Source organism: Peromyscus leucopus, chromosome 5 (assembly GCF_004664715.2).
Source record: "Peromyscus leucopus breed LL Stock chromosome 5, UCI_PerLeu_2.1, whole genome shotgun sequence".
Classification (NCBI taxonomy): domain Eukaryota; kingdom Metazoa; phylum Chordata; class Mammalia; order Rodentia; family Cricetidae; genus Peromyscus; species Peromyscus leucopus.
The window spans coordinates 235,323-259,215 of record NC_051067.1 but is presented as its reverse complement, the minus strand read 5'-3'; the positions used below and the strand labels follow the sequence as shown (position 1 = coordinate 259,215).

At 41.3% G+C, this 23,893-nt stretch overlaps 1 protein-coding gene across 1 annotated transcript; it reads left to right on the top strand.

Moving 5' to 3' along the window:
- Positions 1 to 15,137: 15,137 nt before the first annotated feature.
- LOC114708414 (sperm motility kinase X-like) lies at positions 15,138 to 16,853 on the top strand. The gene has a single exon (XM_028891679.1). The coding sequence runs from the start codon at positions 15,138 to 15,140 to the stop codon at positions 16,851 to 16,853; it is 1,716 nt and encodes a 571-aa protein (XP_028747512.1).
- Positions 16,854 to 23,893: the final 7,040 nt, after the last annotated feature.

Sequence of the window (23,893 nt, the reverse complement as noted above, 5' to 3'; positions counted from 1 at the left end):
TCTGTCTGTTCCATGTTTTATATGGGCCTTGTCTTCTAGCAGGGATAGACTAGAATTGGTGATTAATAGAGATAGTACAAGCACACCTCCCCCAAAACTCCTAACATCAAAATGCCATTGCCAGTGTCCAGGGAGATGGTTCTGTTGGTAAAATGCTTGGTGCAAAAGCATAAGGACCTGAGTTAGTATCTCTGACAATCGTGTAAAAAACTAAGCATGGTGGTGCACATTTTTAATCCCATTGCTGGGGAGAGGAAGACAAGAGGATCCCTGGGGCTTGCTGGCTAGCTGGCTAGTCAAATGAATAAGCTACAGGCTCACTAAGTGACCCTGCCTCAAAAAAGAAAAAAGCAATTACTGAGGCTGATACCCAACACTGACCTTTAGTCTTTACACATATACGTGCACACATGCATGTCTACTTGCATGTACATGTGCCCAAACATAAAGATGACAGGATAGGAAAACTGAGAACGTTCCATCCCATGATCTGCTCCAATCCACCTTTCCATTGTGTTATTTTAATCTTAAACTTTAGGCAGCTGCAAAGACTAGAAAGACAGAGGCTTCTTAAGTCTCAAAATCTCCTCCTCCCCACTTCCCAGGGATCCAGACAGAGTCTGATCCAAATATCTTTCCTAGTTATAAAATAGGCATGAATTTGGATGAGGGCTGGGCATTCTGTTGTGTTCTGAGCTCAGAAGCAGGAGAAAGCTTGCTCACAGCTTTCTTGGTGGAGAATAGACCATGCCTGCCTCTGGGAAGCCTCTTCTCCTGGGGAAAGGTAGGGATAGTTCAGCCTTAGGAAAAATTCAGTCATATGCTAGTACCTCTAGAATGCAGAGGAAAGCACTTTCTGGGCCAGAGTGATGATATCATTCAGGGACGCCACTGAAGGTCATGTCTGCCTCAGAAGAATAGTCTTATAGTTCACTTACCTTAGTCTATCTCACAGCTAGCTCAAGTCCAGAGAAGTATTCTGGGTGAATAAAGAGGGATACGATTGAGAATTGAGGACTGAAGACTGAGGGTTGGATAAAAAGAATTAACTTTGGAGGCAAAGATAGAAGCATGAAGGTGCTATAAATATGCTATGAACAAGGAGCCCTTGCAGTTCCCCTGCCACCTGGAAGCCAAAAGGATGTTAGGGGCCAAGTGGTTCATCCTAGTCACACTTGTATCCCATTTGTGATCCTTGGTCTCAGACCTAGAGAAGCCAAAAACAAACAAAAAACCAAAAACCAATCAAACAAAAACAAACAACCCAGACTGGATTGGAATCAAAACAAATTAAGGAAGATAAATTTCTTAACCTTGCATATAATTACATCTCTAATCCTAGAAAAGATGGTTTCACAATAGATGTCAGGACTGAGGATCTTGAGATCTTGTCTGTTGTGTGTATACACCATACCAGGACTGCTACCAGTAGATGAAAATTTACAAGGGCAGAGGGGATGGCCTAGGGTCACACAGAAAATTTTACTCAGCTCTTTGTCTTTGTTTAGTTCAGAGACTAATAGGAAAGACACAATCAGAAAGGACATGCACTGCTGATAGCTTGTCAAAATGTATTCCCTCCCCTGTATAGAAGGGTACTGAGTGCTCTACTGTCCACTTCTAGCATTCCATCCTACTGGGCACTCTCCATATGGAAAATTAAAAGGAGAAGGAACCATTTGTGCAGAGAACATGTTCCAAGCTGTGCTACATACAGGACACAGAATACACACAGCTTAGAGGCCTCATACTCCTCATGGAGGGCCTTGCACCAGAATGATCCTGATGACGACAGAAATGGGCCCTGACCTCCACAAATGGGATTAGGCTGATATTCACCTATTGTAGGGATAGTAACCACAGGCCCTGGGGTCTGAATGCTGATGTCACTAGCCTTCTCTTAAAAATGGGCAAGCATGTTAGCCTCTAGAGTGGGACCAGCAGTGAGAACAAAGCTGGGGCTGACTTGGGGGTCTGGAACTTGATGCATAGTTGTTCTCCACCCTACAAAAGCTAAGAAGAGGGTAATATAGAGCTGAACCTTGACCTCAGAAGAGGCCGTGTCTGGCTGCTTCTGGCTTCTCTTAGGACACCAAGAGGTGAGTTCTCTGAAGTGTGGAGGAGCTGGACCAAGACCCCATGGTTCCTATCAGGAAAAGGACAATAAACTGACGACACTTGTTGAACCAGACAGGAGACATTGATTCTCTATCCTCCATAAGATTCAGGAAGGCCATTAAAGAGATCTACAGAATGTTCCCAGAAAGACTTCAGACAACATGGATACTCCTCACTGCCTTACATTGTTTTATAATCTGAAACTTCCCATAGTGACTTTCCATAGGAACCTCACACAGCTGAGTACTCATATCAACCTACACAAGCCCCATGAAGATTTCGGTGAGAGCTTTCATACAGAAATCTCACAGACCCTCCTTTTGAGGACTCCACAGAGACTTCAGTCATACAGAGGACTCAATTTCATAGCTGTACCCCTTCTTACACAGATACATTCCCAGAACCCACAACTTAAACCTCCACAAACCACTTGTATAGAGAACTGTCCAAATCAGCAAGTAGGGACCCACAGATACTGCTCGCAAAAATACCCAAGGCAACACAAAGACCCCAACCCCTCAGAGTTCTCCCAAAGACACCCGTAGTCAGCATACAGAGATCCCAAACCACAGATTCCACCCCCAGAAAACCCCAGAGACCCCCTCACAGATATAGTCAAAAAACAGAGACTCCCCAAGTCTCAGAAATCTCTCACAGAGAACCCCCCATTCCCTTCAGAGCCTTCTTAGGTTGTTCCAATCACCACCCTGAGAAAACCAGGGGATGTTTCCCATTTCTCTCAGGTCTAACTCAGAGAACTCATTAGAGACTGCCATAGAGACCTCCCATGGAGATGTCCACAAGAACTTCTCTCAGACACCCTACAAAGATAGAACACCATATAGACCTCCCACACAACACAGATCTCCCAACGCCTGAGGACAATTCAAATAACTCACATAGCAACCTTTCCCAGAGGTTTCAGACTTCTCACAGTTCACACAAAACCTTCTATGGAGACTCCACAGAATCCTCATCCAGGGTTCTCAGCAGAGAACTGACCCAAGGGTCTGAAGCCTGAGCCACTGATGAAGATGACACTACTTAGGAAAATGGTACCATAGATATGATTGTGTTGTAAGTCACTGAGAAACACAGCCACATTGTCAACTTTATACCAAATGGGATTCTCTTATTGAAGAAAGACATTTTGTTGTGATGGTTTATTTTTATTTTAGTAGTATTTTTTATCTCTGAAGAAAATCTACATTAAGACCTGGAAAAAGATTTCCTTTTACAAGATCTCATCAATTTGAACTTTGTCTCATCCTAGGGGTTTCTGAGGGAATGAAGAAAGGACTAACAGACAAAAGTATAGTAAAGCTTGGGTTAGGTGGGATTTGCTATCATCCCAACTAGGAACCTCAATGTGTTCATTATGCACAGCACAGGGAAAGGGGTTACCTAGTCTTGGTAGGAGGTCTCTGTAGGTGAGCAGTCTCAGACTGTAAATTTCTAGGAAAGAAAGCTGCAGTTGCTAGTTTTTGTACACAGTGATCAATTTTTCATAATCACTAATACTTAGATTCCTGAGGAAAATGTTGTCATTCTTCTAGAGTCTGACCAACACAGGTAATGGCTTTGGAAATTTCTCATGGGTCCTAGAGCCATTGAATCCTCGACATGGCTGTGTGCATGTCAACAACACACATTCACTCAGGACTTAACTCACTCAAGGGCTTCCTCCACTACACAACTCAGATCCACAATTTAGAGAATCATACATTTTTAAACATGAATAAACTATTGTCAACTTCTAATAAAAGTATCTTGTCATTTTGTTACCATTTACCTAAATTGTATCAGTGGCACATTTTTGTATCTCATTGGGGGCAAGTTTTGAATTTGGATTGTTTTCTCCTTTCCAAAAACCTGCAGCAAAGAAACCAAAAGCAACTTAGGGGATAAAAGGGTTTATTTGTCTTATACTTTCAGTTGTTGTATATCATTGCATGATGGTATGTCATTGAGGGAAGCTGAAGTAAGAACTCAAGCAGAAATTTGAAGCAGAAACCATGGAAGAATGCTTCATGCTGGCTTTCTGTTTCATGTTTAGCAGGCTTTCTTATACATCTCATGACCCTCTTGTGTAAGGATGGTACCACTCACACTGGGCTGTGCTCTTCTACGTCAGTAATAAGAGAATGCCCCACCCATATACTACAGTCCTATCTGATCTGGATAATCCTTAAGTGAAACTCCCGTATCAGGTGACTCTAGGCCATCAGTTCTGAATCTATGGGTTGTGACCCCTTAGGGGAGGGGGTCAAGTGACCTTTTTATAGGGGTCACCTAAGGTCATCAGAAAACATATTTACATTATGATTAATAACAGTAGCAAAATTACAGTCATGAGATAACAACAAAAATAATTTTATGCTTGGGGATCACCACAACATGAGAAACTGCATTAAATAATTGCAGCACTAGGAAGTTGAGAACCATTGCTCTAGGCTGGGTCAAGTTGAAAGTTAAAGCTAATTAAGACAATATATTTTATATTATTTTAGAACTAAAAAAAAGGCATTGCTTGAAACACTTAAAATCTGACAATTTTCATCACTTGTATAAATGTAAGTTCTTATCAAAATTATTATGACTGTTAATATCTGAACTGAAGAAAGTGTACATTTAATCAGATTTATATGATAGTAGCAACTAATAAAATGTCTGACTTACATGTTCATCACTTTCCAAAGGACACACTTTGGTATGACTTTATGTTTCTCACATGAGTGAAATGCTATCCAAGTCATGGGCAGCAGAAATAGTAAAGGAGGTTTGATCCTTTAGAAAGATATCATTAATATTTTCAGATGCTATTACTATCTTTACATTATTTTTTTTAACAATTTTTATTGATTCTTTGGGGATTTCACATCATGTACCTCAATCATGTTCACCTCCCTATTCTTCCATATCTGCCCCTCACCCCTGAAGCATTCCTCCTCCAAAAGGATACCCCCCAAAAATTAATTAAAAACAAACAAACAAACATCTTTCCAGCACCTCTTCATTCATTCTAGTGGCATTGGGAGCTTCGGTGTCATACAATATATACCCTTTTGTCCAGCCAGCCCCCATCTGCAAAATGTTTAGTGCAATGAGTCATTGGTCTGGTTCAAGGCCTCTGGCACACCATCATCACTGGAGCTTCATTAAAACTCCTCTCAGACATCCTGCTGTTGCCCTGCGTCGTGGAAAACCTGAGGTTATCCATTCTACAGGACCAGTCCCTTCACCCACTCCAGAAGGTCATAAATGGGGTGGATGTTAGGGTGAGCCAACCCAAGAATCAGGATGTAGATCTGGGTGGTAGTTGAGCTGGTCAGTCCAGGCCACTGGGACCAGTCCCTTCAGGCAAGGGGCAGAGCCAGCTCTCATAGGCCCATGTCATGGGGGCCAGCTCTCCCATGCCCATGGTGAGGGATGGGTCCATCTTTCCAGAGTGTGGAGGATGGCTCTCCCATAGTGGGATAGGGCCATCTCTCTTGCTACAGTGTCACAGGGCCATCTATCCCAGGACCAACGAGGGACAGGGCCAGCTCAGCATGGCCCTTGGATTTCAACACACATGGTTCCTATGACCTCCTGTGGTAACATTGGCCATGACATGATCACAGATCCCTATTGGTGAAATTATTAAGGCCACTCCATGTAGTTAAAAGGAAGATTTATTTAGTGGGTAACTTACAAATGAAGGGATAGGTAGGTCACGGGGTCTGGGGAAGCTGTATCACAATCCAGTGGTGTTCTCTGGAGCTCTGCTTGGTCAACCTCCACTGTCAAGGGTCCAGGAACAGAGAGAGAGCTGGCCCATCCTGATCTCGGGTCTCCCAGGTCCTCTCTTAGCCCCACCTTGTAGGCATGACAGTTGCCAAAGCTTCAATGGGGGTTGGAACTTCCAGGTCCCAGCTGTACCAGGAACCTGGACCCAGGCATGGCCCTTGACAGCAGCTCAGCTCAGATGTTACCATGGTCCAGGTGGCAACAAAGGCCACCCAGATCAGTAGGGCTGCTAAAATACCACTCTCAGTGATTTACTTCCTCCAGCAAGTCTCCAATTACTCAAGGATATATAACTTTCCCAAATAGTGCCACTGGCCAGGAACCAAATGTTCAAACACATGAGCCTGTAGGGTACATGTAATATTTAATCCACAGCAAAGACCAATAATCTGACATACTTGTTTCCCAGCCCATTACAGTAGAGGTGTTAAGATTTGGGGTCACTCAAATGTGGTCTACTTAGTTAATAACCAACAGCCGGTATTGAAGGTAGCATCTAAAGATACAGGTCCTTGTTACAATGAAGGAAGCTGTGCAAAGAACAAGTTTAGCCAGAAGAGTATTTCCATTTTGATTCAAAAGTTAGACCCTTTCTCTCATAATACCAGGTATAGAAAAGTTGATCCAGTGAGCACTGTGTACATTAATCTCATAATTTAATGCCCTAGATATGTTACTTTTGGCACACTCTTTGAGCATGGATATACTGTGCTCATCAGTTATATTTGTCAAGATTAAGCTAAATGTCAGTGGACTACTCAATGGAGGATTGTAAATTTTTCAACTTGCTCACAGACACACTGCCTACAGAAATGAAAACCATTTCCAGCTTATGGTACTGTTCTCATTGATACATCAGTAAATGAATGAGGGTCAGGAAGATATGTTATCCCAGAATCTTGCCAGCACTGAGGCTATAGACCTTATCACTGCAGACATTTCCTATAGGGTTTAAAATAAAAAGAACTTGTCTGCCATTTTTCTCCTGAAATTACTTTGAGTACCATGTATGTTGCCCACATCTCTCCAGCTGTGCAGTGTCTGTATGAATGTGTTTCCTGCTCTGTGAAGTAGGGGAAGTAGAGTGGCTCATCAATATATTCACTCAAAGATCAGCTTGAGCAGTAATCCCACTATTGATAGAGACTGTGTGCTGGTTTAAGTGGGAATATCTACCACAGACTCAGATGTGTGGCCTTGATAGAGGAAGTATGTCACTGGGGATAAGTTTTGAGGTTTCAAGTCATATGCCATTCCCAGTTCTTGCTCTCTGTTTAATGATTGCAGTTCAAGATGTGAGCCTTCAGCTTTCTGCTTCTGTCACTATACCTTCATTCTTGCAACTCTTTCTTCTACAAGTTTTTGTGGTTGTGGTATTTTATAACAACAGTAGAAAAGCAATGTAAGCTGTTATCTTAAACCAAAACTCCAACAGTCGTGGGATGTCTGGATGAGGGTTAAAAATTACTCAAAATGTATACAGGAAATCACAATACATAAGCCATCACCCTGCCTCTAACACAGTGCTTTGTTCTTTTATAACATTAAAATATAACAATTTAATTGAATTTTAAAGGAATACCTTCTTTCCTGTGGCAACCAGAACATATGTGCAATTAAGACTTTCTGAAGCTGTAAGAATATTTGTACTTGACTCATAAAATAAAGGCATTTTATTTAATAATTTGGGGTTTCTTTATTCTATTTCAATTGATTATTTTCCTATATCAAGATTATTGTATACCAAAAAAGTATTTAATTAAAACCCTCATAGTATGTTGGTATAATGCAGACAGGGTAAAGTATAAAACATTTATTTATGTCTATTTATTGTAAACATTGTTATAATGATTTTGTTTTATGTATTTGTGCACATATGTGGGTGCATATGCTTATGTGTGCACATGCATCTAGATGTTAGAATGACAACACTGGGTATTTTCCTTAGGAATCCATCCACCTCCCTTGAGACAAGATTTGTTAATTGTCCTGGAGCCCACCGAGTCAGTTAGACTGGATAGCAATGAGAACCAAGGATTCTCTTATCTCTGCCTCCCCTAAACTGGATTACAAGCACATACCACCATGCCTGGCACTTTTTTGCAAAGGTTCTAGGGATCAAACTCAGGCCTTCATGTTGTTGAGGCAAGCATTTGACTGAATGAGTCACCACCCCAGGCTCTGAGTATTTATTGAATACTTATATATACACAAAGAGCTGAGAATGCACCTTGCCTATGAGGACTTTATAGTTTTCCCAGAAAAATATCAATATATTGAGATACATGGCTTGATAGCTTTTTTTCAAAAAGACATTCTCATCTTGCTTCCTCTGCATCTGGCTGGTGACTCCTGACTCCACCCCTCCTCTTCCCAGTATTCTCAGTTCAGCTTTCCCACCTAACTTCCTGCACAGCTACTGGCCAATCAACATTTTATTAAACCTATTCGAATGACAAATCTCTACAATGTAAAAGAGCATTATCCCACAGCATACTGGGACTTCCATTGGACAAAGTTTTTTGCTTTTTGTTTGTTTTTCAGTATGAGAGCAGCTATTTTAATTAAATGTGAGATATGGTTCACACACTACACATAGTGCACATATGCATTTGGATAGGAGGTATCTACAGGAAATGGTCTGCTCTTGGTTGACAATATGAAGTATGATGGAGTACTTAATAAGGCTGACAATCACCAAATGATAGCATAGTTTCACGATGATCATATGAGGTATTAACCACAGGCATTTTTGTTATTTATTGCTGTCATTATGCACTTTTTTCATCCATGGAAATCTCTCAAAAACCATATTATTAGTTCAGATGACAAAAAATACTATTTCAGATTTGGGTAATGCTTCTTAATGGTATTTTTATTATATATGAAATTACATACCATTTCAGACTATGTCTTTCAATTTCTATGCTTATTGAAGTTGCAATTAATATTTATTTATCCTAATTTTTAACATGATTTTTATTGAATCTTTGGGAATTTCACATCATCCACACCAATCCCACTAATTTCTCAGTCTTTCCACATCTGCCCTCCACCCTTGTAACCTCCCTACCAAAAGAAAATAAAAATTAAGAAATAAAAATTAAAAGAAAAAAAAAACTTTGCCAACCACTCTGCACAATGACCTGCTTCTCTATCAACCACAGCCTTCTATGCATGAATCATTCCACTCCTCAGGCTTTCCTCTCTCTCTATCACATATTCATTTGTCATAGTGGCATTAGAAGTTGTGGTGTATCACACAGTATACCTTTTTGCAAACAAACAGCTTTACTTGCAAATGTTCATTACAATGAGTCATTTGTCTAATTCAAGGCCTCTGGCTTCTGCTACACTATCAATACTGGAACCTCATCGAGACTCTCAGGTATCCCACTGTTGCCCTTAGTAGTGGAGATCCTGGGGCTATGGATCTGCAGGACCAGCCCCTTCATGTGCTTTAGCAGTTCCTAGATGGGTAGATGGGGTGGAACCAACTCAAAGCTATAGGTCTGGATGGTAGCTGAGTTTGTCATCCCATCATCTCTCCCACACCCACATCTCCTCAGCCAACTCTCCCATATAGCAGTGGAAAGGGGTGGGGCCAACTCTCCTGGACTCACTCAGGCAAGGGGTGGGGACAGATTTCCTGAGCTCATGCCATTGGGGCCAGCTCTCCCAAGTCACACAGGTGAGGGATGGAGCCAGCTCTCCCAAGCCCAGGTTTCCACCGGTGCCACCCTGCTGTGGCCAGTGAGGGTCAGAGCCAGCTCAATGAGGCCCTCAGACATTAACTTAGCTTCAGGCTGCAGTACAGACCACAGACCTCCTTATAGCCTTTGGGAGGATAAAGATTTTATGTTACACTGGAATTGCATTAGGAATAATGTGCAGTACATTATGATGTGATACACACTGTAATACATAGAACAGTCACTAATAACTCACAAATTTTTAACAATAAGCAAAGTATTAGCATGATATACTGTAAGTTATTCAATAAAAAGGAAAAAGGGAACAAAAAGAAACCTTCCAAATAATATGGAATACAAATTAAAAGTATCTGACAAATTCAACCATATGATGACATGAAATGTGAACATGATAAATATAAATCTGTATTTCAAAATGTGGAGATGAAAGATATTCTGTAAAATAATTTTGCATGTTTAAAAATTAGAAACAAAAAATAAACATATATAGTTTCTATATGACCCAGAAACTACGTGGAGCATTTATCTTGAGAAATGAAACTGTAACTTACACAAAACTCTATACATGAATGTTCTGTTAAAATATATTTATAATAGTCTCAGATTACAATAAATAAATGTGCCCTTCATCAGGTAAATGGACAAGTGGTGGTGCATGCCCATCATCAAGAAATACTCAAAAGAGAAACAATTATTGACAATCACTGATACATTCAGTGACCGGGAAATTCTTGTAAGAATTAAGCTGGAAAAAAAGGTTAAACTCTCCAAAGATACATACTTTATGATTATATTTCTATACCACTTTCAAAAGGAAATGTAAGACAGCTTAGTACTTGCCAGAGATTGGGGAGATTAGGAAGGCAGAAGTAGACATGAATATATTAATATATATCCTAAACAACAAAACATTCATGTTGACAGAACTGTTCATTTCTTGACTATAGATGTATGTATATGTTCACAGATGCATATACCTATATGCATGTGAGTATAACCAAACCTATACAATCTAAATAAGACAGGTCTAATATCAGTGTCTCATTTGTCCTATAGCTTTATAAAGATATTAACACTATTAAAACTGTGGGAAAAAAAGGTAAAAAGGAACTCTAATATTTATTAAAGTCATATGTCATTTTACATAATCTCAAGAATTTAGGCTAAGATATTTTCAGAAAATAAATAAGAGATCCATTTGTTTGCATGAAACACACTTTAGTAGTGTCAATGAGACAAACAGGTCAAAGGTAAAGCATAGAGAGGTTTACTATCAAATCAGTGATCTGTCCATTACAACTTTTCTGGATAGGCAAGGGTATTAATGTGGTTAAAGATGAAGACTATGGGCATAACTGCAAGATCATGGTTGTCATTAGTTTTTCTCTGAGGTGCCCCAAGGAAGGGATAGACTAAATGTGGGGACCAACTGGGCCCCCCAGGACCATGTAAGGCAAAGCACCAGCAGCGCTGAAATTTATAGGGACAGAAAAGCCTTCCACACAGGGTAATTGGACTGCATAGTCTAACGTGCTTATTTTCTGGTGGTAGTCTGTCCTTGTAGTAGTGCCCACCCCACACACACATGCCACCAGCTGCCACCAGCAAGTATGTTGACTTTTGCTCTGTCTTCTCTAGACCAAGTGTTAGACTATCTTGGGGGAAAAACCACTACTGTGAAAGTTAATGATTTACTGGAAGCAAATGAAAACTCTGATCCTCAAAGAATAAGTCTATTTAGAAATGAATGGGGACTGAGAAAGGAAGAATATAGGCAGAAGGCAGTGTGATGGAGGAGGTGGGCCTGAACAGGCACATCCTCTGAGGCACAGAGCATGACGAGACTCAGTCTCTTATACTTCTTTCTCAGAATCTCCACCAGGAAGATTCTATAAGACAGAAAGGGAAGGAATACTCCCAAATTCATTCCATAAAGCCAATATTACCCTGATATCAAAACCAAATAAAGATATTATAAATAGAAAATATTATAAACTAATTTCCTCTCTACCAACAGGAAAAAGTCACATGATTTCAACCTGACCAATCAAAAGAGCCAAGCCCAACTGGCCAGTGTGATTGGTTAATATCTGGGCATGTGACCAATGAGGGCTCATAAGTCTGGATTCACAGTTAGAAGTGAGAATTGCCAAGACAGTCAGTTGTAGTTTTGCGATATGAGCTTTCACTACACGGACATCAGTACAGAGACTAGTAAGCAGAGGCCCAGATTCAGGAAGATGTTTCCTGGTCTCTTATCTAACATTCAGGTACAGCCCTGCCCAGTGCCGTCAGCCATTGTACTTCCCTCTTTCATGAGTCCTGCAATCAGCTTTGTTTGGCGGGTTGTCAAAGTCACTTTGGAATGGGTTTCATGCCATTGCCCTATGTTCTTACCAGTTGGTTCAAGGGAGAACCAAAATGCTCTGAAAGCCTAGATTTTAAACGAATCCCAGGCTCTATGCAGCACTCTATGAACAGTCTGGTGGCTAATCCCTGACCTCTTTCATATTTCTAATGGTTTCCCTTTGGTATTCAGATCCCCTGCCTCACCCATTGATAACAAATATGATAGAAAACAGTGATATTTGTGGAGCTGGATTATCCCATTTGACTCATCCCAGGTTCTGTCTAATTTCCTGATATGGCAAAATGCTGTGCTTCTTTAGGGCTGATTATGTTGCCCTTAATTCTGTTTATATGCTGTATATTGTCAGTTTGTGCATGTGGAACCATCTCTGCATTCCTGGATTTATCCATTTGGTCCTGAAATATGGCCTTTTAAATGTATTGTTGAATTGTGATGTATTAAGTGCTCTCATTTAGGATTTTCACATCTGTGTTCACCAAGGAAATTAGTTTATAATATTTTCTATTTATAGTATCAGGGTAATATTGGCTTTGTGGAATGAATTTGGGAGTATTCCTTTCCTTTCTGTCTTATAGAATAGTCTGTGAAGCATTGATTCTTTTTTTAATATTCTGGTAGAATTTATCTGCTGATCTGTGTGGTCCTGGGATTTCTTTGTGGTAGTTTTTTTTTTAATTAATATTTCAATATTGTCCCTAGTTATTGATCTGTTTACATGTTTTGGTTTTTCTTATCTCAATTTGGGTAGATTGTATTATTCTAGAAATTAGTCCATTTCTTCCAGATATTACAATTGACTAAAATGATTTTTTTGAGATTGTATTTTAATTTCAACATTTCTACCTTCCATTTCCTCCCTGCCAAACCCTCCCATATACTCTTCCCCACTCTGCTTCAAATATATATATATATTCCCAAATATTTGTTGGGTCCATATAATGTTACTTGTATGTTCGTTTTCAGGGCTAACCATTTGCACTGAATAACTAGTGGGTTGCCTCTTCCACTCCCAGATTTGCTCAGTTATTTATGTAGGGTTGAAGCCTCATGTGCTTTTCTCCTTGTAGTTTGTCATGTTCATTGGTGTTCTTGTTCAGCTCATGTTTGGACTCTTATGTTGGTAAAACTTTATGGGTATAGCTTTCTGAGCTTCTGATGTTACTAAAAGGCACAATTTCACAGAAGACTCCCTGATCCTCTGGCTCTAACAATATTTCCACCACCACCCCCAGCCCCTTCCACAATGTTCCCCAAGCCTTTGTGGGTATATCCATTGAGAGTAAGCTCCACAACTCTGCATATTGATTGGTTGTGGTTTTCTATGATGGTCTCTATCTGTTTCAAAGAGAAGTTTCTTTGATGAGGGGTGAAGACTACACTTATCTGTTGCTGGAGGGCTTCTCTCCAGCTTCCACCAAGCCCCGCAGTCCCACAATCCACTTATAAAATAATCACTCAGACGTTTATATCACTTATAAAATGTATGGCCATGGCAGGCTTCTTGCTAACTGTTCTTTTATCTTAAATTAACCCATTTTTATAAATCTATACCTTGCCACATGGCTGGTGGCTTACCAGTCTTTACATGCTGCTTGTCCTGGCGGTGGCTGTAGTGTCTCCCTCCTCAGCCTTCTGCTTCCCAGAATTCTCCTCTCTCCTTGTCCCACTTACTTTCTGCCTGGTCACTGGCCATCAGTGTTTTATTTATATAGAACGATATCCACAGCACTTATCTGTGGGTAAATGGACACATTTGTACTTTGTTGTTAGGGATTATGCTGGTTTAGTAAGTTAGTGGTTGTAGATGTCCTCTAATAACCATGATTTCACTAGCACTGATTAGTTAGCACCAGACATGATATCCCTCTTGCTGAGCACGTCTTTAGTCCAATTGGGGAGCCATTGGCTACCACCAAGGTGTGTGTGCCATTGCTGCGCCCATAGGGTTATCATGCTGTGCTGTTCATTGATACAGTTCATAGTGTCATAGCTGGGTGGAACTGTTGGTTGTCCCTATTTTGGGAAGTTTTCATGGCACCTTCTGGTACCACGAAAGCTAGTTCTTGGGGAGGGGAATTCAGGTCAATTTGAACTCAAAGACCTCTGAGTCCTGTTTTTGAAGTGCATAGTGTCTTCAGCAATAGGGGCTTGCCTTTTGCCTCTGGAAGGTAACCAAGGATAACAGCAACAGGCTATAAATTTTGGATATTTTAGTATTCTCTTAGACAGCACTGGCCAACAACTCAAAAGAGGGCTTTTCATGTCTGTTGTTGGGGTCTTTGTTAGGGAACACCATCAACACAGATGAAAAAAAGTTCATTAAAACTATACATGTAGCCGGGCAGTGGTGGCGCACGCCTTTAATCCCAGCACTCGGGAGGCAGAGCCAGGCGGATCTCTGTGAGTTCGAGGCCAGCCTGGGCTACCAAGTGAGCTCCAGGAAAGGCGCAAAGCTACGCAGAGAAACCCTGTCTCGAAAAACCAAAAAAAAAAAAAAACAAAAAACAAAAACAAAACAAAACAAAAACCAAAAAAAAAAAAAACCCACTATACATGTATATTTATACACTGAATTAAGTGCATTATAGGGATTTTTAAAGTAAATAGCTAATAGTATGATTCATTGTGACTTTTTTCAGCCATCTTTGCTGTTATCTACCTCTCTTCTTATTATTATTTACCTCTCTTCCTTTCCCTAAAGATCCTTCCCTTTTCCCATTTTCTCTAATGAGCTTCTTGACTTCAGTGTTAGCTACAGTAACATCACCTTTGTTCATGTCTGATTTTTAATAATTTGTGTCTTCTCTCATTTGGTTAGTTTGAGTAAGGGTTTCCCAATTTTACTCATCCTTTCTAATAACCAATTCCTTATTTCTTTGATCCTTTGTGCTATTCTTTTGGTTTCTATATCATTAATTTTGTCTCTGATAATTATTACATTTTGCCATTCTCTGCTTTAGATTTGGTTTATTCTTTCATTTCTATGACCTTGAAGTGCATCATTAGGTTGATTTATCTTGCTTTTATTTACATGAATTTATTATGAATGTCTCTCATAGACTTGCTTTTAATTTTTTTAAAAAATCTAGTATTATAAATTGGTACTGAGACAAATAATATGTAACAGGAGAAGCAAGGAGGTAACAATGCATCAGGACCTGAAGGCAAGTTCTTCTGGGAAGGAGGTCCTCACAGATCATTACATGATCCTCAATACCCTTGGTATAGGCAGCTTTGCTGAAGTGAAACTGGCATGCCACCTCCGTACAGAGGTGCAGGTTGCTCTGAAGATTATGGAAAAGGACAAAAAGAAAGCTGCCTTGATCACAAATGAGGTAGATATCATGAAATTATTGAATCACCCTAATATAATTAAACTGTTCCATGTCATGGAAACTACTCAACAGATCTATATGGTTATGGAACTGGCCTCCGGGGGTGACCTAGCAGCCCGTATAGTGGAGGTGGGCTCCATGCAGGAAGAGGAGGCCCAACACATCTTCACACAGATGGTATGTGCAGTTAAGTACTGCCATGAGAATAGCATTGCACACAGGGACATCAAACCAGATAACATACTGCTAGATGGCAAAGGAAGCGTCAAGCTATGTGATTTTGGTCTAGCTACCAAAGTAACTGCTGGGCAGAAGTTGAAGATATTCTGTGGTACTCTCCCATACTGTGCTCCAGAGCTTTTCAATGGCCAAGAATATGACCCCAAGATGCCTGATATCTGGAGCTTGGGAGTGGTACTATATATCATGGTGACAGGGTACCTCCCATTCAAAGCAACAACATATAAAGATATGAAGGTGGAGATGCAAGATCCACATTACTATATTCCACCAAAGCTTCCAGAACACATTGTTAACCTCATTGTGAAGTTGTTCACTATTGACTCTGAGCAGAGGCCCAAGATACATGACATTATGAAACATCTGTGGCTCAAGGACAGTAAAGAACTTCTAAAACTATCATCTTCCCTGGAGATGCTCCCTAGCAAACCAAACCTCAATATTGTGACAGCCATGTGGGTCATGGGCTACAGTCCCAAGGATATTAGAGACTCTTTACTTGAAAAAAAATTTGATAACATCATGGCAACTTACTTAATATTAAAACATCAGTCATTCTTGGGCAGCAACATATATCATCAAATTAAACCTATGCAATCTAGTGTTGCCACTATACCTTCATGTCTTCCCATAGCCCGCCTCCCCCTAAACAGCACAGGGAGTGAGCCTGCTCTTCCAACCCACACCTTTCTGGCAAAACACCCATTTCAAGAAAACGACAAGATTGCAATGAAGAAGGGGAGCAGAAGGCTCAGCATGCCTGACATCTTATGGTGTCAACAGAATGGGAACCTCTTTCCTAAAGTAGCACCTGAATATGGTCCTGTAGCTGCTCATCTCATGAGAAGAAGTTTTCAGGAGAGATGCATGACCTCCAAGGCTATGGCCTTTGGCAGCACACCCTCAGAAAATAAACTTTCTAGAAATCAGATTGCCCAGATGGCACCACAGAGTGAAACCAACCTGAAGGATAGCTCATCTCCCCAGAACACATCGTCTGTAATGAACTCCAAGGAGGCACCTCAAGGTGTTGCCACCACAGGCACTCGTCACAAGAGAAGGAACTCTTTCCTCTGTGAAACCTCTGAGCCAAGCTCCACTAGTACCCAGCCCCAAAGTGTGATCACAGCCTCTTCCCACAACATAAGGCAGTGCTGGAAGAGGGTGGAAAGGAGAGTAGTGAATTGTTTCCAAAGACTGTGCTGCTGCCTATTTCCCCAAAGGAGAAGCCATGCTTCCCAGAAGAAAGTGGCTCCAATAGAAAGGGAGGAGAATGGAGTCACATAGAACCAGGTAGGTGGTGGACAAAAATATACTTCTATATTTTAATTCATGCATTTTCTAATGTTCTTTGCAAGTGACTTTAAATAATTATACACATTTATGGGACATGCAACTTATACCTCAAAAGGACAAGGCAACAGCTTCTTTATGACATAGACAACAGATAATGTTCACCAGTGGCTGCAGAGGCATTGAAGAATGGTTGACTAAAGGAAACAAAGGTTCAGAAGGGAGGAATCAGGTAGGAAGCTATGACACATCAGGGTTGTAAATTAATAATAAGTACTGTATAGTTCAGTTGCCAAGAGAGTCACTTTCATGTGTCTTTCTACTTTTAAGTGATGAGACTTCATGGACACTGAGACATGGAGTGGGAAATCAGCCTGGTGTGGATTGAGACAGCTGCAGCATGAACTAGGCAGGAAGTCCAGATGACAAGTCACTAGGAAATCTGGATCAGGGCTTGTCTTCCTTTTTATCCTCCTCATAGTGGAGACATGAGTAAAAGAATGCCCAAAGTTGTCTCTAGTCCTGTCTTAGTTACTTTCTATTGCTTTGATAAGATAATATTTCCAAGGCAACTTCTAAAAGAGTTTATAATAAGGGTTATACTTTCAGGGGGCCAGAGTCCATGATAATCATGGCAGGGAGCATGGAAGCAGACATGCAGCCATGGCCTTGGAGCAGTATTTGAAAGCTTATATCTTGATACACAAGCACAAGACAGAAAGAGCTAATTGGGACTGGAGTGAACTTTTAAAACCGCAAAGCCTACCTCCAGTGATACAACTCCTCCAACAAAGCCATACTTCCTAGTCCTTGTCAAACAGTGGAGAACAAAGTAATGAAATATATGAGGCTCTGGGACCATTGGCCCCATCTAGGGGGTAACCTCGAATGTTTGATAGGACACTCCCCTGTCTTGCTCTACTATATTTCCCTTCAGATTTCTTGGCCAGGACTTGATGAGAGGAAAGAGGGCTTCCCACAGGATAAAAGAATTCTTTTACCAGAAAGAATATCACAGCCTACCCACCTGCCCCAGAGCAGGTTAACCAGATGAGAATGTAGTCCCCAAGTAGCCCATTCTTCAAGCTGATGTTTACTTTGGTGTACATCTCTAAAGTGATTACATCTGAATTCACCTAGCATAGGTTGTGAGTCCTCTGCACTATCTTTAGAAAAGCCTTTGTCCCTTTAGAGGTTCAATTTCTTCCATGAAACTAGTCTGGCAATAGCTCTCCTCACAGATGTGCTAAGCTCAAAGAACAATCTTAGGTGAGGCCTTGGTCCCATATCAGATACTCACTGTGAGATGCTACAGTTATTGGTGATGACTGTGGAACTTAGGCTCCCATTGTAACCAGGTTGGTGGATGACCTTCATGGAGTAAGCATGAGGAGCAAGATAATATGTAGTTAGCAGGCAGTGGGATATTTGTGTTGGGCAATCTCCTGACATCTTTTTCAAGATAGGTAAATCCTGGGGCCCAACAGTATCTCTAAAGGGAGCTGCATCCCCTTGTCCTTCAGTCACCCCTGGCTACTGTTGGTTTAACTTCATGTTTCCATCACCCTCCTTCTTTATCCCAGCCTTAGCCCCAGTACATGCTGGTTTGGTGATTCAGAAGAGGAAGGGGCACTTTTGTGTAGGGACTGTGGGCTGGGAATATGAGTAAAGACTGGGTGGCCAGAACACTTCAGCCTGAGAAGTTGGCATGGAGAAAGCAAAACTGTGCCTCAGGTGCAAAGCCACTGCCCAGCCCCAAAGATGGCTTTGGACCCCTGGATAAGAGCATCCCTATAGCCTCTAAAGGAGAGAGTATCATGGATCTGTCTACCCCCCACTCAAATTCTTCAGTAACTGGAAGATTGCTGGATGACACAGAAGAGTTGAGAGAGGCACCATACTGGGCCCCTGACTTGGTTTCAGATGCAGGTTCTGAACAGCACTTCTGTCACTATATTGCTAGTGATATCTATGAATTACAGATTACACCCATTAGGCATCAAGATTGAATCAGGGCATAGGTTCCTTCACTGGTTCTCCACCTGCTATATCCAGGCCCACCAGCTCTTTAGCTCACTGCAAGCTCAACCTTTCTTGTCAGAGCCCTAGAAAGGTAGTCACACATGGCTATTTGATGACTGGCCCACCATCTGGCCACTCTGCCACTATGGGTTTTTTGCCAGACTCAAAGGCTTTTTCCCAGAATTCAGAGGAGACTCTATATTGGTGAAATTATTAAGGCTACTCCATGTAGTTAAAAGGAAGATTTATTTAGTGGGTGACTTACAAATGAAGGGATAGGTAGATCGTGGGGGTCTGGGGAAGGTGTATCGCAGTCCAGCCGTGTTCTCTGGAGCTCTGCTCAGTCAACCTCCACCACCATCTAGGGTCCAAGAACAGAGAGCGCTATCCCATCTAGGTCTCGGGTCTCCAGCCGCCTCCCTTGGCCCCGCCTCGTAGGCGTGACAGTTCCAGAGTCTCAATGGGGGTTGGAACTTCCAGATCCAAACTGGAATGGCTACCCACTACAACTCTACAACCAGTAAAGGAACTAATCTGAAGTATAAGGAATGAGTCTACGCACTGTGCTCTTTCAGTCCATGTCTCTTTATTGTTCTAAGTAAGTTCTCTCTGCTGTTCTCTCTTTGTTCTGCCCTGAGTCTTTCAAGTTTCCAGTTTTTATATACATCCAATCAGCAATTCTCTGGCCAAAGCAAGGTCACAAGGCTTGAATTCTTTCAGGGTCATAAAAGACTGATAAGAGTTTACATCAGGCAGTGACTGTCAGACTTTCTTTATGATTCAAGGAGGGAGTGACTAGTAAAAGCCTCAATGAACTCTTAAAGGGAATGGGTCAATTGAGAGGGAGAGAGACCTTAAATCAATAAGCAAGTCTAAGATGTGAAAGGGGGATCTATGTGTAATATTGCATTCCTAAGTATGGTTAGATAATAAGCTAATTAATTAGCCAAGGTAAAAGTAAGTACAACGTGTTAAGTATTTGTTAGTGTGAGGTTAGCTTGGGGCATCACTTTCCTATCTGCTGGTATTGTGAGCCCAGGGTACACTTGTTCCCTGTCTCTCTAAGGCTGTGAATCAATTTTAGACATGTTGTAATTCTATGACCTTGGGTGTCAAAGAATGTCTCAAATGAAATACTTTTGTCTGGACACTTAACACTGACCAAATGCCTGCCAATGAAGATAATTGCAGGAAGGCAGAACTCTACATTTACATTGGAGAAAGGAACAAAGATCTGGGACTGTGTGACTGTTTTCACACATAGCTGGGGGATGTTATCCAAATACCCCAAATGCATAGGGGAAATTGTGCCCAATAAATGATCAAATAGTGCTGAACTGTGGGAAATGAATCCCAAATTTGTAACAGATGGGAAAAGACTACAGCAAGAATCCACAGCAAGAAAACGGCCAATTCATTCAAAAGTCAATAATTCCAAAATGTTTTATGTGATGGTTTCCTCTAGTAGAATCCTTAATTCTAATGGGTTGACCTTAACAAATGATGGCTAATAATTACTGCATAATCCTGCAGCCTGTAATAGCTCATGATAATGGCTCCTGACACTTCACAGTCTTTTCCAGGCACACATGATCTTGTCCCCTTTCATCTGGTGTATAAACAAGCTCCTACACTTGTTCCTACTCCACAGAGAGAATCTTGGTTTTTCACTCTGGCTAATCTGTTGAGATGACACTGTTTCACTTTGTAAAGGTAAAGATATCTTACCAAGTCTGGACACAATAACCTACACATGGCCAGCAGCCATAGGACCACTTTATGTCCAGAGGTCCCTCCCTTTGGGAATATACCTATAAATAAACTTGGATTGCTATGGGGCTAGGATTATCATGTGGAAGGGTCAACATAGGATCCCTTCTCAATCAAATTTCTGCAATACCTATGATCCTTCTGGGTGGAAATTGGCTCCCTTCAATGAAGGCTACGCACCTTTGAATGAATTCAAGGGCTAATTTGTGGGGTTGTCACTGCTAAAGGTGTTACTGAACTCACTAAGTAATAACCTTAGCAGAAGACAAGTTTCTGGGCCTGTTCTTGCCTTGGCATTGGCCCCATTATAAATAAGGGAAAATATAGGGCTTTAAAACTTGAAGCATATGTTGAACAGATGTGTAGGTAAGAGGATGTATCCAACAGGATGTGTCCAACAGGGCTTGATGCTAACATATTATGTGGGTAAGAAAGAAGGTTCCAGCAGTGTACATGTGGTAGCAGTGAAGGTGGAGTGGGTGGTCTTTAGCAGAGCCTGATACCTGGCAGTGTATGTGGTGTATCTCCAGAGGTTGTTCTGGCAGAATTGTCAAGTAGGGTCTCGTGCCTAGGACTGAATTGTGGTTGTGGCCTTAAATGGGGATTATACAGAAAGACTTGATATATAGAAGTTTATATGGGAAGGATGCAGTGGGGTGTTCAATATGGCCTAAAGGATACCTAACAGAGCCTGATTAGTACTTTATATGGGGGGAAAGGGGTTCCAGCAAGACTTAACATGTAGCTTATGTGGTGGTGACAAGGTAGAGGTGGACACTGTTTATCAAGGCCTTATATCTAGCACTTTATGTGTAATGAAGTGAGATTGTCCAGAGGGCCCTGAAATATAGCAGTGTATGTGGGATTTCAGGGGGATTGGCTATACATTGGGGCCTGATTCCTAGCAGTGTGTGTGGAGTATTGGCAGTGAACACAGGTTGTTTGATAAGGGCTTATACCTCAAGGTTTATGTGATGTGGTGGGTCAGGAGATGTTCTGCAGGATCTGAACCTAGCAGTGTATGTGGGGCTTTGCCTTAAGGCAGAGTGCATATCAAGGCATGACAACTAGTAGTATATTTCTTTTGGAAGCAGAGGCATGAGGTTTTTCAATAAAGTCTGATAACTGTAAGTTGTACAGCAACTTTGGGGGGGTGACCAATGAGGTCTGATACCTAGAAGTTTATGTGAGTCACCAGAAGACAGGTCACCAGCATGGCATAAAAACCAGCAAAGCAATTTGGATCAGCAATAGATAAAAGCATGTCCAGCACATATGAATTTACAAGCTTCAGTCCTTGTTGCTTCACCCAACATACACTGATAGGTATCAGGCCCTGCTGGATACCCCCTTGCAGCCCTATATATACTGCTATGAATCAGGTCCCACTGGATTCCTGCCCACCACTTCACATATTATGCTAGGTATCAGGCCTTGCCGGACATATCCCCTTGCTCATCTCACCATTCATAAATACAATGATTCATATCATGTCAAAACCCTCAACCCAACCCAAAAGGAGGCATTATAAGCCATGACATTTTAGAATAGAATACTTAGTACTCATTAAGAAGAGATTTTATACATTAAGCCCATGCATTACAGAAGAGAAGGGAACCTCTAGGAAAAGAGCAGTATACATGCACACATGGGTGTTGGCTTCTTAACAGAAGGCACTTTTTCTTTTAGAGTATCAGGAGTGCCTTCACTCCTGTTGATCTCTGGATTCAGTTGCTAGCCAGGACCTGATACACAGGAGTAAATAGTGGTAGTTTATTTACTGCCTGTCTTAGGATTTCTTTTATTGTTGTGAAGAGGTAAGACCATGGCAAGTCTTATAAGGAAAACATTTAATTGAGGCGACTCACAGTTTCAGAGGATCAGTCCATTATCATCATGTTGGGGAGCATGGCAACAGGCAGGCAAGCAGGCATGGTGCTAGAGAAATAACCAGGAGTCCTACATCTTGCAGGCAACAGGCAATCACCTGTGACATTGGGCAGTATCCTGAGCATAGGAAACCTCAAAGCCCACCCCCAGAGTGACACACTTCCTCCTACAAGGCCACATCCACTTCAACAAAGCCACACCTTCTAGTAGTGCCACTCCCTCTGAGACTGTGGGGGCCAATTACATTAAACTACCACACTGCCATATTCCTCAAGGGGAAAAAAATAATTAGGAACTGTGTAGCTTTGGCTGGTCCAGAACTTGATGTAAACCAAGCAGTTCTTGCATTTAAAGAGATCCTCCTGCCTTTGCTTCCAGAGTACTGGTATTAAATGCATGTGCTGTACCCAGCCTTTTCCTTTAGGCCACCAACCAGTTCCCAAATCATGACACAGAGACTTCTTATTAGTTATAAATGCTCGGCCTAGCTTAGTCTTATTTCTGGCTAGCTCTTTTAAATTAACTTGTTTCTCTTTATTTGCCATTTGCCTTGGGCTTTTTACTTTATTCCTTTCTTTCTGTATATCCTACTTTCACTACTTCTCATGTCTGGCTTCTTGCCCCAGGTGTCTCCTTGTTCTCTCCTCTGCTTTCTTCTCTTGTTCTTCCTCTCTTCTCGAGCCTAGATTTCTCCTCCTATTTATTCTCTCTCCCTGCCAGCCCTGCCTATCCTTTCTCTGTCCAGCTATTGGTTATTCAGTTTTTTATTAGACCAATCAGGTGCCTTAGGAAGGCAAGATGAGACAGATGCAACACATCTTTACATAACTAAACACACATCTTTACATAATTAAACAAATACAGTATAAACAAAAGTAACACACCTTTACACAGTTAAAGTAATATTCTGCAGCATAACCAAATGTAATACATCTTTACCTAGTTAAAATAATATTCCACAACATTGTGCCACCACATCCTACCTAAGACTATCTTTTAGAAGTAAAGTGAGGCTTGAAAGAGAAGTGCTACCATGAATCTTCTGTGGACAGAAGACAGTGAGATGTGGAATACAGGCATTTGCAGGCACATCCCTAAAAACATGGCACAGCACATGCAGAGGATCCATCCTTAACCCTGCTCTCATGGGATCCCCAATCTGGATTCAGTGTGAGCAGCTTTTCAGTACTTATAAAGCATGAGTCCCAAGACTTCAAGCCTGACCAACCAGCAGAGACAGTCATGTCAGATTTGTGTGATTAGCTAATGTCAATATGACCCATCAGGTCACAGAGATCAGGACTTACAGCTGAAACCACAGTATGAGGGAGGGGAGAGTTGTTGAGACAGTT